The 16,763-nt window shown below is 46.4% G+C and overlaps 1 protein-coding gene across 1 annotated transcript in view; it reads left to right on the top strand.

Moving 5' to 3' along the window:
• PLS3 (plastin 3) overlaps positions 1–15,065 on the top strand; it is an 87,878-nt gene extending 72,813 nt beyond the window's left edge. The window contains exons 12-17 of the mRNA XM_066581879.1: positions 3,532–3,610; positions 9,107–9,221; positions 9,311–9,444; positions 10,983–11,106; positions 12,259–12,383; positions 13,901–15,065. Of these exons, the coding sequence (XP_066437976.1) occupies positions 3,532–3,610; positions 9,107–9,221; positions 9,311–9,444; positions 10,983–11,106; positions 12,259–12,383; positions 13,901–14,033 (710 nt within the window). The 3' untranslated portion in view covers positions 14,034–15,065. The remainder of the gene's footprint in view (positions 1–3,531; positions 3,611–9,106; positions 9,222–9,310; positions 9,445–10,982; positions 11,107–12,258; positions 12,384–13,900) is intronic.
• Positions 15,066–16,763: the final 1,698 nt, after the last annotated feature.

Below are 16,763 nucleotides of genomic sequence, written 5' to 3'. Positions count from 1 at the left end.
ATGCCCTTGGACCCTCACTGCAGTACCTGGCAGAGCTTTGCCAGTGCAGACATCGCTGTGCCTGGTACTTTTAGTACTGGAATGAAGGCGGCGTACGCTCCAGCAACTGCTACCGCCCCCCCTGTTCTGCTGATTGGTGGGGTTGCCTATCCTGGGGTTGGCCTCATTAATCTACCCTGGGAAACCTCTCTAACGTTAAGTATGCGCACCCTCCACACTAGGCTGCTGGCTCGTTATAGTTTTCCCACAGCAATAAACCAAAGGGAATCGGTCCCATACCTGCATAGACAGTTACAGTGCTGTTGGGGGTATGACAGGTAGCCAGCAGATGTATTTTTCATAATCGCTCACACTCATGATCACATGTCTGTGGGAGAACGGGACTCTGAAAGTAATTTTCATGCATCATGCAGACTTCACTGCGTGGCAGCGCTGGGTCACAGGAGTTCCCTGACACGTCCCCTAACAGTATCATCACTTAGTTTATGGGGGGATGTGACAAGTGTTTTTGTTTTTTGCTTTTTTAAAAAATTGATATGCTGCTTCAGAATGACTTGTCTTCTAGTGCCATCTGTTGGCAGCTCGTTGTATTGCACAGTACTCATTTTGAACAACTTGTGTACTTTATACTGGAGCTTAGAATTAAGTAGTTATAGAATGATACAATTAAATGTTGCCACGAGTTTTAACCCTTAGCTCACTACTGCTTTCACAACTAACTTTGCCGGGTTGAGAGACTGCAGTTCTGAGTAGATTTGTGATCGACTATTTATTTATTTTTTCACTTAAACGGAATACAATTTTGACAGTCGTCGACTTTTCGACTATTTTAATAAATAATGAAGTCTGAAGTCCAGCACATCACATTTTGTTTTACTTTTTCTTTTTAAGGCATTGCACTTTTGGTATATAGAAAAGCCAAAACAATATATATAAAGCTGCACAAGACGGCTTTTTATCTAAGACAATAACTGGAACTTGTAAGAATCAGCCTAAGACCCACGGACGGGTTATCACTGCAGTATTCGTGGCCCTACGCCCGCCATGTCCGTCCATAGACCTGTTGTGTTAAAGGATTCTCCCCTGTCCACGAGCAGAAATCAACTGTAGTTTTCCGCTCACGGGGAAGAACCGCCGCATGTTCTATTCTGTGTGGAAAATCGCACGGACAGCTTCCATTGCAATCCATCCCGCGGCGAGTCGCCACAGATCCACATAATCGCCGGCAGCGTCATGCCCTGCACTGCGCATACACGCCGGCCGAGACGCTCGCCGCAGATCCGGACAGGTGAGTGTAGGGTCGCTGGCCAGCATCGGGTCAGATTCTGCTACGAGATTTCGCAGTCAGAGTCCAAACCGGCAACGGGCATGAAGCCTTATTTGGTAGTGCCAGGGATCTAATTGACATGTTTGTATGTTTTTCCGCAATCATCATTGTATACACTGAGTGTATATAGTATATAGTTGTCTTGTGCCCTCGTAGTGTATATAGCATATAGTTGTCTTGTGCCCTCGTAGTGTATATAGCATATAGTTGTCTTGTGCCCTCGTAGTGTATATAGCATATAGTTGTCTTGTGCCCTCGTAGTGTATATAGTATATAGTTGTCTTGTGCCCTCGTAGTGTATATAGTATATAGTTGTCTTGTGCCCTCGTAGTGTATATAGTATATAGTTGTCTTGTGCCCTCGTAGTGTATATAGTATATAGTTGTCTTGTGCCCTCGTAGTGTATATAGTATATAGGTGTCTTGTGCCCTCGTAGTGTATATAGTATATAGGTGTCTTCTGCCCTCGTAGTGTGTATATAGCATATAGGTGTCTTGTGCCCTCGTAGTGTGTATATAGCATATAGGTGTCTTGTGCCCTCGTAGTGTGTATATAGCATATAGGTGTCTTGTGCCCTCGTAGTGTGTATATAGCATATAGGTGTCTTGTGCCCTCGTAGTGTGTATATAGCATATAGGTGTCTTGTGCCCTCGTAGTGTGTATATAGCATGTAGGTGTCTTGTGCCCTCGTAGTGTGTATATAGCCTGTAGGTGTCTTGTGCCCTCGTAGTGTGTATATAGCATGTAGGTGTCTTGTGCCCTCGTAGTGTATATAGTATATAGTTGTCTTGTGCCCTCGTAGTGTATATAGTTGTCTTGTGCCCTCGTAGTGTATATAGTTGTCTTGTGCCCTCGTAGTGTATATAGTTGTCTTGTGCCCTCGTAGTGTATATAGTATATAGTTGTCTTGTGCCCTCGTAGTGTATATAGCATATAGTTGTCTTGTGCCCTCATAGTGTATATAGCATATAGTTGTCTTGTGCCCTCGTAGTGTATATAGTATATAGTTGTCTTGTGCCCTCGTAGTGTATATAGTATATAGTTGTCTTGTGCCCTCGTAGTGTATATAGTATATAGGTGTCTTGTGCCCTCGTAGTGTATATAGTATATAGGTGTCTTCTGCCCTCGTAGTGTGTATATAGCATATAGGTGTCTTGTGCCCTCGTAGTGTGTATATAGCATATAGGTGTCTTGTGCCCTCGTAGTGTGTATATAGCATATAGGTGTCTTGTGCCCTCGTAGTGTGTATATAGCATATAGGTGTCTTGTGCCCTCGTAGTGTGTATATAGCATATAGGTGTCTTGTGCCCTCGTAGTGTGTATATAGCATGTAGGTGTCTTGTGCCCTCGTAGTGTGTATATAGCCTGTAGGTGTCTTGTGCCCTCGTAGTGTGTATATAGCATGTAGGTGTCTTGTGCCCTCGTAGTGTGTATATAGCATGTAGGTGTCTTGTGCCCTCGTAGTGTGTATATAGCATGTAGGTGTCTTGTGCCCTCGTAGTGTGTATATAGCATGTAGGTGTCTTCTGCCCTCCTGCTTTTCATGTTGGGTAATCCAATATTTCTCAATAGTTCAACATTTTCATTATTTTTGTAAGCCTGGCACCTTTCCAAAGAACCAAAGCATTAGTGGCAGCCGCATTGATGGCTTCAAATACAGCGCAAAGCCAATGTGAGGATCAGAAATTCGCAAATTACTCCTTAAAATTGAGAACTCCTGTCCGCGTCTCCTTTGGTCGAATTATTACAGAACTCTATGATTTCAAGCAAATTTCTCTTCATTGATGACTCGATGACATGAGGTCTGACTCTTCTTAGGCCACGTTTCTTTTGTTTCGTGTCCCTATTTGCCACCTAAAACAAAAAGAGAAACCTTCTAATTAATATGCAAACTAAAACAAAAAATAATTATTTAGTGGAGTCAAATGTGACCCTCATACTAGGTATTTACACTGCAACTCGGCCACGGACATATGCGACTCACCGACCACAACCCACGGCGAGTTGGAACCAGTCAGATTGCTTGGTTTAATAGTTACACCCAGAGTTAGAGATGGTAGGGCGCCCCCCCCCCCCCCCCCCCCCCCGACACCGTAAGTGTGTTAAGAATTAACTGAACTACTTTATATTCAACATCTGCACTATTCCTTTTACTGTTGCGCTCCGTGATGTGGGACTGATGCCTTCTATAATCCTTTTTTCAGGAGAAACGAGAGAAGAAAGGACATTCCGTAACTGGATGAACTCGCTTGGTGTGAACCCCCATGTCAACCATATCTACAAGTACGTATCTGCTGCCAAGTCCAAATGTTCCTTAAGTTTTAATAGCTGGAAACCTTGAGCTGAGAGAGAAGTTAGTAATCGGCAATGCTTGATGTCATGGTCTGCCCGCCAGGTTATGCTTGGCTCGCACATCTGTCAACTCAGCGGTATACACCATCCTACTGAAAGTAATTGGACACCTGAACAAAAATAAAATAGTATTTCTGTACATATGTTAATACTTACTGGGGCTCCTTTGGCCATAATGACATTGAATACACTTCATGGCATACTTTCTACCAACGTCTGATGCACTGCAGCTGGTATTTCCCTCTATTCATCCTGCAAATGTCTGGTAAGTTCTGTCAAAGATGCATTGGCCCATCTGCAGTGATGCAAGGAGCGCCATCAGTGGACAGTTGAGCAATGGAAGAGCTTACTATGGAACGACCAATTCCAATCCGATAGTCATCTGGGTGTGGAGGCAAACCCTATTGAAAGGCTATGATAACACAATGTAACACACTTTTTGTCCTTGGCAAGTGAGTGTTATTTCCTGCTTTCTTATGTCTAAAAAGCTTAGAAAACGGCCGTTATACCTTCCAAAGTTTGCTTTTGTGCTCAGGAGAATGAGTTTTATGTTTTGCATATCCCCAGATACGTAAAGGGTTAACAAATAGTTATTGTTATAAACAGACAACATCTAGATCAGAAGTAACCTTTATTATTCAACACAAAGACGATATTTAGAAATGTGTTTGTTTTTTGTTTTTTTTTTGTTTAGATTTACAATTGTACCGCGCACCACTTTCCCGAATCAGTCCCCATCTGTCGTCTCCCATCATGCCCTCATTGTACTGTTCTTGGTATCGACGTTCAAAGGCCAAAGGTGGAAGTCTTCGCCGCGCTCCTCTGCGTTTTCTTCCATGTTCTGCTTGAAGTGATCCAAGTGAGCATCAAGGATATGGAGTTTTAGTGACCTCCTGCGACCCCTCATGGTGTTTTCATTGGACCGCAGGTAAAGAACCTCATCAAGTGCACTGAATTCCCAAAGAGGCTGACCAGAAAGGACAATGCAGCTTGGAGGAGCTCTGTAGCAGTAGGTAAAGGTTTCCTTGGGGATCACAAGGCCCACAACTATGTGAAGCTGATTAAGAACTATGGCAAGATGGGTTGCAGGATGTCTCTAAAACTCCATCTCCTTGATGCTCACTTGGATCACTTCAAGCAGAACATGGGAGAATCCTCCGAGGAGCGCGGCGAAGGCTTCCATTTTTGGCCTTTGAACACCGATACCAAACGCAGTACAATGAGGGCCTGATGGGAGACTACAGATGGGGACTGATTCAGGTAAAGTGGTGCGCAGTACATCGTAAATCTAGGAAAACCCACACACTTCTAAATCTTGTCTTTGTGTTGAAGTATAACTAAACGTTACTTCTGATCTAGATGTCTGTTTATAAAAAAAGTGTCGCCCATTTACGTATCTGGGGATATGCAAAATATAAAACTCATTCTCCTGAGCACAAAAGCAAACTTTGGAAGGTATAATGGCCGTTTTCTGTACTTTATAGTCATGGGGAAACTGGAAAACACAATTAATGCCCAAGGACAGAAAAAAGTTACAATTTGTTACATGGTGTAATGCCCCATTGTCTATTCCAGGAGGAGTTACAGTAACACAATGTAGAGTGTAAAGAGAAGAGGTTCCAGAATTAGGCCAGTTTACACTAATGTTATGGGTGTCCTTGCTGAGTTCGGGGTGGTAGACCAGCGGTTGGCCAAGACCGTTCATATTGTGAGCCCATAAATCTGTCCGTAATGTGTTGGTGTGAGCCGGCCTTATATCTCGAGGAGCTCCTAGTAGTTACTAAAGCAGACGTGTCCAGAGAGCCGACTCATTAACCCCTTAACGCAATCTGATGTAAATGTGCTTGGTTTGTACGGAGTAGGCTCTGGAGCCAAACCAGCTCCACATGTAGTGGGTGTCTTAGGCTGCCGGGATCGGAGGGACAGATGGAGGGAGCTACTACCCCGTCACCTGAGCGGCTTACTTGCCATGAGATCACCAGCAGTTTTTTTTTTTGTGCTATTGCTGCTACTGTAACGTCTGATCTATTAGGAGAACGTATGTATTCTATATGATGAATGCTGTTAGATAATATACACAGCAGGTCACCCTGGCTCCAACAAACTTTAGCAAAGGTGATCAAAAAGTTTAAAAGTACCCCAAAATGTAAGCCTTCACGCATCCCATCAACAGAAAATAGGTTATTGTGGTCAGAAGATGGCGACAGAGCAATTAAAAGAAATGGTATACATTTTTACAGGGTCTTTGTCCCCCACCCCCCACCTTTCTTTTTATTTCACTGACCTATCCTCTCGACTCCCGTCCGTCAGCTGATCGTCTGGCCTGGATGTGGTCATGATTGACGGAGGTGCAGTGGGCTGGCGCCAGCTTGACTCCCGTTGAAGTGAATTGGAGCATCGGGCTGCTGCTCTCCTGATTATGGCAGATAGGTCATCAGTGGGGAAAAAATAGGCTGACAACCCCTTTAATAGTAAACAAAAAAGCCTAAATGTAGCATTGCCGTAACTGGACTGACCTGCAAAATGTCTGCCATTTTTGCTGTACAAATGTGGCACAATAGCTTTTTTTCTCTATTTCACCCCACTCTGTATATTATATGATATATTAAATACTATTCAAAATACACCTATAAGTTGTCGTTTTGCTGCAAAACGTGTCCTGCGGTTCCATCTCAAACAGATCTGTGAATGATGAGTTGTGCTGATTAGATGGACGGTCTGGTCACCGGAGGCCCTAAACTTCGTTCCCCTCCCCCCTTGGCCTATAAGACGCTCTCGGAGGCTCCTTGTGTGTAGTGATCTCTTCTTCAGCTTGTGTGGAGCTTGTTGACCACAGACATGGCTCTACGACGTAGAGAAGAGATGTCACCCCGTTACCAGAGTCTGAGAGGGGGGCATTATTGGGATATGAGAAGCTGGATGGTCGTATTGATGAATTGCCCACCATCTGGGCCGTTCTGACCAGACTATCAGGGGCTGTTGGGACCAGTGGATGCGTGAGGACGCACAAGGTGACTGGGCTCAGGACCCCCTTGACAGACCACCAGGAGAGGATCATCAGACAAGCAGCTCCAACTGTTTTGTTGGCCGCCATCTAGTGACAGGCGGCCCCATCATTGCAGGCGGCCCCATCATTGCAGGCGGCCCCATCATTGCAGGCGGCCCCATCATTGCAGGCGGCCCCATCATTGCAGGCGGCCCCATCATTGCAGGCGGCCCCATCATTGCAGGCGGCCCCATCATTGCAGGCGGCCCCATCATTGCAGGCGGCCCCATCATTGCAGGCGGCCCCATCATTGCAGGCGGCCCCATCATTGCAGGCGGCCCCATCATTGCAGGCGGCCCCATCATTGCAGGCGGCCCCATCATTGCAGGCGGCCCCATCATTGCAGGCGGCCCCATCATTGCAGGCGGCCCCATCATTGCAGGCGGCCCCATCATTGCAGGCGGCCCCATCATTGCAGGCGGCCCCATCATTGCAGGCGGCCCCATCATTGCAGGCGGCCCCATCATTGCAGGCGGCCCCATCATTGCAGGCGGCCCCATCATTGCAGGCGGCCCCATCATTGCAGGCGGCCCCATCATTGCAGGCGGCCCCATCATTGCAGGCGGCCCCATCATTGCAGGCGGCCCCATCATTGCAGGCGGCCCCATCATTGCAGGCGGCCCCATCATTGCAGGCGGCCCCATCATTGCAGACTCCTGTGTCTGTCAGAACCATTTCCAGGCACTTGGCTGAAGCACATTTGGTCTCACAGGGCCCGGGTGACCTAGGGGTGAGCGCCTCAGTCCTGCCTTTGCAGTGAAGCGGCACACTACTCCCACTACTGGTGTGGTCGAGGACCCTTTGGCATACGACAGTCGGTCATGCCTAGTAGTGGTAAGGGGACAATGACAGCATAGCTATATGTTCAGGCCGTCCTGCAGCCATGAGAGGCTTTTCCAGCAGTATAATGCTTGGCCGCACACAAGAAGGGCCCCAGGGAGCCGCCTCAATATTGCCCCACATTCATGGTCTGCCCAGTCGCCAGATGTATCATCAATAGATCATGTATGGGACCATCTGGGACACCAACTTCGACAGCCTTCTAGTTTGCACAATTTCAGATTCAGTCACAGCAAATGTGGAGCAATATGCTGCAGGGTATCAAATGGAACCTGTATATCTCCATGCCCTCCAGTATCACATCTTGTATCCAAGCTAGAGGCAGTACAACAGGGTACTAGAGCCTCCATGCCCTCCAGTATCACATCTTGTATCCAAGCTAGAGGCGGTACAACAGGGTACTAGAGCCTCCATGCCCTCCAGTATCACATCTTGTATCCAAGCTAGAGGCGGTACAACAGGGTACTAGAGCCTCCATGCCCTCCAGTATCACATCTTGTATCCAAGCTAGAGGCGGTACAACAGGGTACTAGAGCCTCCATGCCCTCCAGTATCACATCTTGTATCCAAGCTAGAGGCGGTACAACAGAGTACTAGAGCCTCCATGTTCAACAGTATCACATCTTGTATCCAAGCTAGAGGTGGTACAACAGGGTACTACAGCCTCCATGCCCGCCCGTATCACATCTTGTATCCCAGCTAGAGGTGGTACAACAGAGTACTAGAGCCTCCATGCCCACCTGTATCACATCTTGTATCCAAGCTAGAGGCGGTACAACAGGGTACTAGAGCCTCTATGCCTGCCTGTATCACATCTTGTATCCAAGCTAGAGGCGGTACAACAGGGTACTACAGCCTCCATGCCCGCCCGTATCACATCTTGTATCCCAGCTAGAGGTGGTACAACAGGGTACTAGAGCCTCCATGCCCACCTGTATCACATCTTGTATCCAAGCTAGAGGCGGTACAACAGGGTACTAGAGCCTCCATGCTCGCCTATATCTCATCCTGCATCCAAGCTAGAGGCGGTACAACAGGGTACTAGAGCCTCCATGCCCACCTGTATCACATCTTGTATCCAAGCTACAGGTGGTACAGCAGGGTACTAGAGCCTCCATGCCAGACTGTATCACATCTTGTATCCAAGCTAGAGGCGGTACAACAGGGTACTAGAGCCTCTATGCCTGCCTGTATCACATCTTGTATCCAAGCTAGAGGCGGTACAACAGGGTACTAGAGCCTCCATGCCTGCCTGTATCACATCTTGTATCCAAGCTAGAGGCGGTACAACAGGGTACTAGAGCCTCCATGCCCACCTGTATCACATCTTGTATCCAAGCTAGAGGCGGTACAACAGGGTACTAGAGCCTCCCTACAAGGGGTCAGTTTTCTCCCTCATACAACTTTTTTTTTTTTTTTTTTTTAAAGCAAGAAAGTAGATGCCTGACACACAAGCTGGCTATTGGGAGATAAGCCTATTAGGTATACAACGAAGATCAGTAATGCTATAATTTTATTTCTTTCTGTCTAACCTGTTTCAGTGACCTACAAGATGCTCTGGTAATTCTGCAGCTATATGAGAGGATTAAAGTGCCCGTTGACTGGAGCAAAGTGAACAAGCCCCCATACCCTAAACTTGGTGCAAATATGAAAAAGGTAAGTAGACGGTAGGGTGTGAGACTTCTACGGAGAGGTGGCAGCCAATACTAGTTCATCTCTTATGTAACTGGTTTCTCTTTCTCCAGCTTGAGAACTGTAATTATGCAGTGGACTTGGGAAAACACACTGCCAAGTTCTCCTTGGTGGGCATCGGTGGGCAAGACCTGAACGATGGCAATTCCACGCTGACTCTGGCATTAGTTTGGCAGACAATGAGAAGGTGAGTGAGACGCTTATTTAGGTGATTGTAAATCGATTTTCTAAACCAGCAAGTACTCAAAGAATAGTTAACTGATAGAAGGGGTTTCCTGCTCAGGATACACAGGGGTTACCTCTGCAGAGGTGCTTCCACACAGATGAAACCAGCTCGCAAGACGAACCGCAACACGATGCATTCAGCACCAAAATCTGTAGGGTTGCAGGTTTTGATGCAAAATTGAAAATTTGCTTAAAGGGGTTGTCCTGTGCCGAAACGGGTCTTTTTTTTTTTTTTCAATAGCCCCCCCCCTCCCCTCCCCCCCCCCCCCGTTCGGCGCGAGACAAACCCGATGCAGACGTTTAAAAAAAAGAAACGGATAGTACTTACCCGAATCCCCGCGCTCCGGTGACTTCTTACTTACCTTGCGAAGATGGCCGCCGGGATCTTCACCCTCGGTGGACCGCAGGTCTTCTGTGCGGTCCATTGCCGATTCCAGCCTCCTGATTGGCTGGAATCGGCACACGTGACGGGGCGGAGCTACGAGGAGCCGCTCTCCGGCATGAGCGGCCCCATTCAGAAGGGAGAAGACCGGACTGCGCAAGCGTGTCTAATCGGGCGATTAGACGCTGAAATTAGACGGCTCCATGGAGACGGGGATGCTAGCAACGGAACAGGTAAGTGAATAACTTCTGTATGGCTCATAATTAATGCACGATGTACATTACAAAGTGCATTAATATGGCCATACAGAAGTGTATACCCCCACTTTGTTTCGCGGGACAACCCCTTTAAATCTGCATCAAACCCCATTGTTGGAACGGTCAGTGTAAGCTGCGACTTGTGGTAAAGCCTGGCCGCTGTGAACGGCCCATAAGGGGGCGCACTCGGACGAATGATTTCCAAATTTAGCATCTGCAGGTTAGGTGGCATCTTGTGGAAATACTCTACTCACCTGAACGCCCCAATTCGTGGACATGGCCGGTCCCTCAGTACAGGATGTCACGGACTGTGTAGTGTTTAGCTTCTCCTGTGGTGGCGCTGCAGGAAAATTGAAGATGAGCCGCCATGTTTCCTGGTAGTTTATAGCTGATCACCCTGTGATCCTAATGTCAGGTGAACCTTCAAGCACATTGTAACTGCTGATTCTATCGGTGTTATCCCAAACTGTAGAACTTAACACCGTTCAAGAAAAGTATCGGTACATCCGCAGCCGGGTCCGGGTCTAGTCAGGCCTACGTTTGGATGAGCGCCGCTTGTGCTGATGAGCTTTCATCTTGCAAAAGTAAAGAAATGCTGGTTTTTGGTCTTCACGAACCACTTCATAAATGTTTTCTTTTTTTTTTTTTTGTACACCCAAGCCATAAAGGGTCATGGGGTTGGGGGAGGGGGCATCTATTTATGCGGCATCAGTGGAGTTTACGTGGATTTCACAGCCCCATCACATCACTATAGTGCCAATAGGAGACGATCACTTGGGACTGTTCAGTGTTACATAGAATTGGAAGTGTCAGTTTTGGGTCTCGGACAGCCTTTCTTTAAGATTCTCTCGGTTTCACTAGGTATACATTCAATGTCTTGATGGGTCTTGGAGATGGACAGAAAGTTAATGATGAAATTATTGTCAACTGGGTGAACAGAACTTTGGCAGAAGCTGGGAAGTCCTCCTGCATACAGAACTTCAAGGTAACGGCCCCCTATCCCGTGTATTTGGAGGTCTGCGTTCAGATCGCCCCCCCCCCCCCCCTGTCCAGTCATATTGCCTCTTTCAAGATCCACTTTTGGCAGATCTAAGCGAATCGGGTGTCTTCCTTTTGAAAATGTTTTTCTGGTGGGACGAACTCCATTAAAGAGTGAGGTCCCCGGGGCAATCGGCTCTTGGCTCCCACTTCCTGCACCTCTGGCAAACTGCTAATTTTGCCAGGTAAAGCTGTGGGCGATAAGGCCTTGTCCCTGCAGTGTCTGCAGGGGTGAATGTACTGCTATATAGTGGCCATTCAGATGGATGGCTGTCCTTTTATAGTACAGTGAAGGCTTAAAGACTTTATGGATAACTTTGGAGGGCGTTTTTTTTTGTTTGTTTTTCCCCCTTCTCACTTAAAGGCATGAATTTTGGGCTAAAAATCACTTTTTGCACTAGGGTTTCAAAAAAATTTTAATTTTTGTCTTTTTCAGTCACCCTGTTCCCCAGAAAAAATGCAATAAAAAGTGATCAAAGTCGTATGTATTCCAAAATGATACCAACGTAAACTACAGGACGTCCCGCAAAAAATGAGCCCTCGCACAACAACATCGACGGAAAAATAAGTTATTGCGAGCAGAAGATGGCGGCCTAAACTAATTAGGAAAAAAAAAATGTCTTTTTGAAAAAAAATAGTACAGCAAAAAAAAAACATACAAGTTTTGGTATTGTAGTAATCGTACCGACCCAGAGAATAAAGTCATGTCGTCTTTGTTGCAGTTTCTGCGCCGTAGAAACAAGATGCATTGCAAGATGGTGCAATGGCGTCTTTTTTTTTTTTTTTTTCAGTGCGTTAAATGGTACTTTAAATAGCATCATTAAAAAATACAACTCGTCCCACAAAAAAACAAGCCCCCATACAGCGAGGTTTATGGATAAATAAAGGAGTTAGGATTTTTTTTTTTTTAAAAGGGGGGAGGAAAAAACGAAGGGGGGGCTGTGCCATCTAGGGGTTAATGGGATATATGAATGGGTGTCGGACCTGGAAAAAATAAAACCCGTGTGTCGGAGGCCTTAACTGTAAGGATGCATGGCCTAAACACTGAGTTACTGTGCTAATCGCCAGATGCTTATCACGTATCGCTTGCGTTCCGCAGGACAAGTCGATCAGCACCTGCCTCCCTGTAGTGGATCTAATTGATGCCATCCAGCCTGGCAGTGTTAATTATGACCTGGTGAAGACGGGCACACTGTCTGACGAGGACAAGCATGAGAATGCCACGTGAGTATCTGCTCCAATGTATCAAAGTACTAGGAGTAAAAGAAAACCACTACTACCGGCTCCATACCAAAATATTGGGCCCCAGTCTCCATGCTTACTGAGGCTGGCAGGGGTGGCACAATCAACAGTAGCCAGAAATTAAATGCAGAGAGGGTCAAAAAATGCCAGTGGTCTTTCCTGCATTTCTGATATGCAGTGATATACTAGTTTTTTTGGTCCCCCTGGTCTTTTACAGTTTTCCCAAGCGAGTGACATCTGATTGCCATATTGGCAGAACTCATGTAGGAAAATAACCCGTGGATTTCAATGGGTTCAGTTGCAAGCTGGGATTCTTCAATCTTACACTCTGAAAATTGCCCATGTCCTGTTTTTGGGCAATTCTGTTCAAGAATCACCCACAGGAAACAACGGGCGTGTGCCAATCGCATTTGCATGCCAGAATTTAGAATAAGCAAAAAAAAAAAAAAAAAGCCACCGCACTTGCATGCGAATCGTCTATTTTGGCATGCAATATATTTTCTCACGTGTGACTACTGCATGGACAGCGATGGGCTCACTTCTCTCACAGCATCGCAGGTGCAGGAAACAATTCCCAGGTTTGAGTGCAATATTAGTCTGACTCTTCTCACTGATGTGGGGCTGCATCTACATGAACAAGTGATGTTTTTATATATTTCTTAAAGGGGTATTCCCGAAATGGACTTATTGCCTGTTTATAGTATAGGTGATAAGTCTGATCAGTCAGGGACTCTCCACTGAGACCTCGAATGAACCAGACACCGGGGTCTCTTGTCCCCTTCTCTTCCTGACTGCGGGCTCACAGGGATGTGGAGCTTGAACTGGCAACCAACCAAGCATGCGTGGTGCCACTCCCATTCGTTTCAGTGGGGCTGAATGAAATGGCGAAATACAAACCCTCGACTATCTCTGGCAGTCCCATTAAAATGAATGAAGACATGCTGCGCATGAACGACCGCCGCTCCATTCAGTAGTCTCCTCGCTGCAACTGGTGCATTAAGGGGGACACGGGACGTCCGTTCTCAGGGTCAGCGAAGGTCTTAGTGGTGAGACCTCACCATTCAGGCTTGGATAGAGAAGTTCATTTTGGGTATACCACTTTAACCCTTTGCAATCCAATTTTGGATTCAGGGTTTCTTAGGGGGCTTTCTCTTTCTGCCATTATACAACAGCACCATCTGCTGGCTAGAGCCAGTACTGCAGTATGGGCCATGCTGGAGAGGCCCCCAACAACAGAGCAGCCAGTATTTATACAGTAAGAATACCCTGCCGGACGTATTCTGACATCGAAGCTGTACAGGCTTCAATCAGAATGTCTTCAGATGTCAGTGGATTGGAAAGGGTTAAAGGATGTAATTGGCTATTTTGTACTGAGCACCAGAATCGGGATAGTACAAGGAGTTCAGCAATATATAGTTTCTACTCCTAACAGTATGCAGCACACTTGTAGAAAACCCCATTCACCAGTTAGGAGTCTACTAATTTTTGTTCTTCTCCAGATATGCCGTCTCAATGGCCAGACGAATCGGAGCAAGAGTATACGCCTTACCGGATGACCTTGTGGAAGTGAAGCCTAAGATGGTTATGACTGTGTTTGCCTGCTTGATGGGTCGAGGACTGAAGAAAGTGTAAATGTCACATGACTGTGGAGGAGCGTGACATCCACCGAGGGTGTATGGCTTACCAATCCTGACAGTTCGCGGCCTTTTCGCACGGTTGAGAACTTTTTTTGACGGCGGCAAGATTTGCTTTGCAACATTTAGAAACCTCCCAGTACTCAGGAAGAAGCGCTGTACGCCTCAAGTGCTCTCTTTCCAAGCTGAACTGTCAAGATCACACCAAAATGCATTCATACGTTGGACCACTCGTGACCTCCTCGTCCTCCTTGACCCTCCTTCATAGTAATTCCAAGCGATCCGAGTTTTCCTTCCTAGTACATAATGCAGTCTTAGCTACGTACCCTATAATAAACATCACCTATGATGTGTGCCGCTAGAGGGCATGTCTACTGAAGTATAGAAGACCAATGCCAGCTGCGGCGGTCATATTGTGCCCAATGGGCATGACTTCATTCCATACCAAAAACTGCACAGATCCCACCTGTCATGCTTGAGACTTCATGTCAGACGTCCTACCTGGCCCTAAAAGCCGTTTCATCGTTCGCACCTGGCGAACACACCTGACCCGCCTGCGGTTGTAGTAGGGGGTTTTCATTTCCACCATCATCTCATTCTGCCATGCCCGGTTAATAGTGAATGCATTTTTGTCTGCATCTTGGTTCACTCTTCAAGCATTACCATAAAGAATATTTTTTCCTTTTTCTATAAGGCCTGCATGAACATTTATTTTTTGTAACAATTTTTATTTAAAATTCTATCTGTTCTAAAAAAAAAAAAAAAGCGACTTGTTTTATCTGGAAATGCCGGGTTCATTTGTGCCGGAGACCACGGGCCGCACAGAAGCGGTATGTGAAGACAGGTTGGCATCCAGGGAAGTGGACCGCAGGGCCAAAGAATTAACATCCGCATTAACATCCGTGTCTCAGTATATTTATAATATGGCTTTGGCAACCTGTTGGCTAGACTTAAGATCATGCTGCTGTTTGATGCTGTTGATCATGATGTGGAGGTAAAGCAGAACTCGAATAAAGAAAATGTTTCAGCATCTTCTGTATTTATTTCTTAATCGGCAACTCTATTGGTGCCAACCCTCCCCTTCACAGTGCAGTAAGTCCTAGCAGAGCTTGGTGTGAACGAGGCAGACGTAATGTGTAAGGCCTCACTCACACAGGTGTTTTTGTACAGCGATTAGTGTTGCGTCTTAAGCGCAGCGCTAAACGCCGTACAACGCACCCATTCATTTCAGTAGGGCTGCTCACACAAGGCTGAAAACGCAGAGTCTTCAACGCGGCACTTTGACAGCGATGCATGCTCTATCTTTGGGCGTTTTCAGCCCTGCTTCGCCCATTGAAGTGAATGGGCAGCGGTTTCAACAGTGCTGAAAACGTGGCAAAACTTGGTGCTGCGTTTTTGGCAGCGTTAATGGTGCACCAATTTTCGGGGGGGGGGGGGGGGGGGGCTTCCAATAATCTCTACCCCGAAAATCGGTATAAGACGGTATTAGACAAAAAAACACCCACCTAGCCGCTGCCGTCCAGATTGCGTCCACTGGTCTCTGCCGCTGCTTCGGGTTTCTTCCCCTGCACAGACAAATTATTGCCGTAGGCCAGGTTTGAGAACCCCGCCTCCAGCAATAGATTGCTGTGATTTAGTTCTCTGCGCAGGCTTGATGCCCAATTACAGCCCTTGATTGACCATCTCAGCCAATCCGAGCCGGCAAGCTCTAATTGGCTGAGGGAGTCACTGAAGGGCTTTGATTGGTTCTCCGCGCAGGCTCGATGCCCAATCACGGCAATCTATTGCTGGAGGCAGGGTTCTCAAACCTGGCCTACGGCAATAGATTTGCTCATGCAGGGGAAGGCCGGAGCAGCGGCAGAGATCAGCAGCCACAATCTGGACAGCAGCGGCTAGGTGAGTGTGTGTGTGTGTGTGTGTGTGTGTGTGTATATATATATATATATGTATATGTATATGTGTGTATGTGTGTATGTGTGTATGTGTGTATATTTTTTTTTTTTTTTTTTCAGCATCCTTGGCTGCGTTTTCAGCTGTGCTGAAAACACAGCCAAAATGCTGGCATAAAGAATGCCAGTGCTGCTGAAAACGGGCTGAATCTACAGTAAACGCCCTGTGTGAGAGGCCTAAAAAACAATTCCAACACTCATCGTCCCATATAGAACAGGCTATTGGAAAAAAAAACCTGTTTCGGCGCGGGACAACCCCTTTAAAATTGTTATCTAAGACACAAACTAAACTAATGGCGCACAGTTGTACTGGTGATGTCTTTTATTGAGTGAACTTCTGTCTTAATTTCTAAGAGCTAACTGGCAAAAAAAAAGGTTTCAAGTAAAGAGATGTGATTGGAAGTATGGAGTTGACAAGTGCTTTGCCCATTAAATAAAGACACACGAAGCCTGGATACTGACAAATCTTTCAAGAAAGATTGATTAGTGTGGCAATCCTTTTGTAGTGTCATCCTTCATGCATCTCTAGAAAGTGGTTTGCATCAAGGCATGACTCAAAGACCCAGGTGTAAATCAATTCATGATCCACAAATTATTTCCAGGCTCATGACTGTTGCTGCACTCCCTAGGAGACTCCTGTTTGGATCATTCCAAGAACACAATCCTGAAAGATGAGAGAGAACCCAAGGGGAACAGCAAGAGATCCTGATGGACTACAGTCTAAAAGACTAATATAGGACACCAGCATTGAGATATAGTTCTGGGTCAAATGAACAGTA

The sequence above is a fragment of the Eleutherodactylus coqui genome, chromosome 10 (genome assembly GCF_035609145.1).
Source record: "Eleutherodactylus coqui strain aEleCoq1 chromosome 10, aEleCoq1.hap1, whole genome shotgun sequence".
Lineage (NCBI taxonomy): Eukaryota > Metazoa > Chordata > Amphibia > Anura > Eleutherodactylidae > Eleutherodactylus > Eleutherodactylus coqui.
This window is presented reverse-complemented; position numbering and strand designations above follow the sequence as displayed.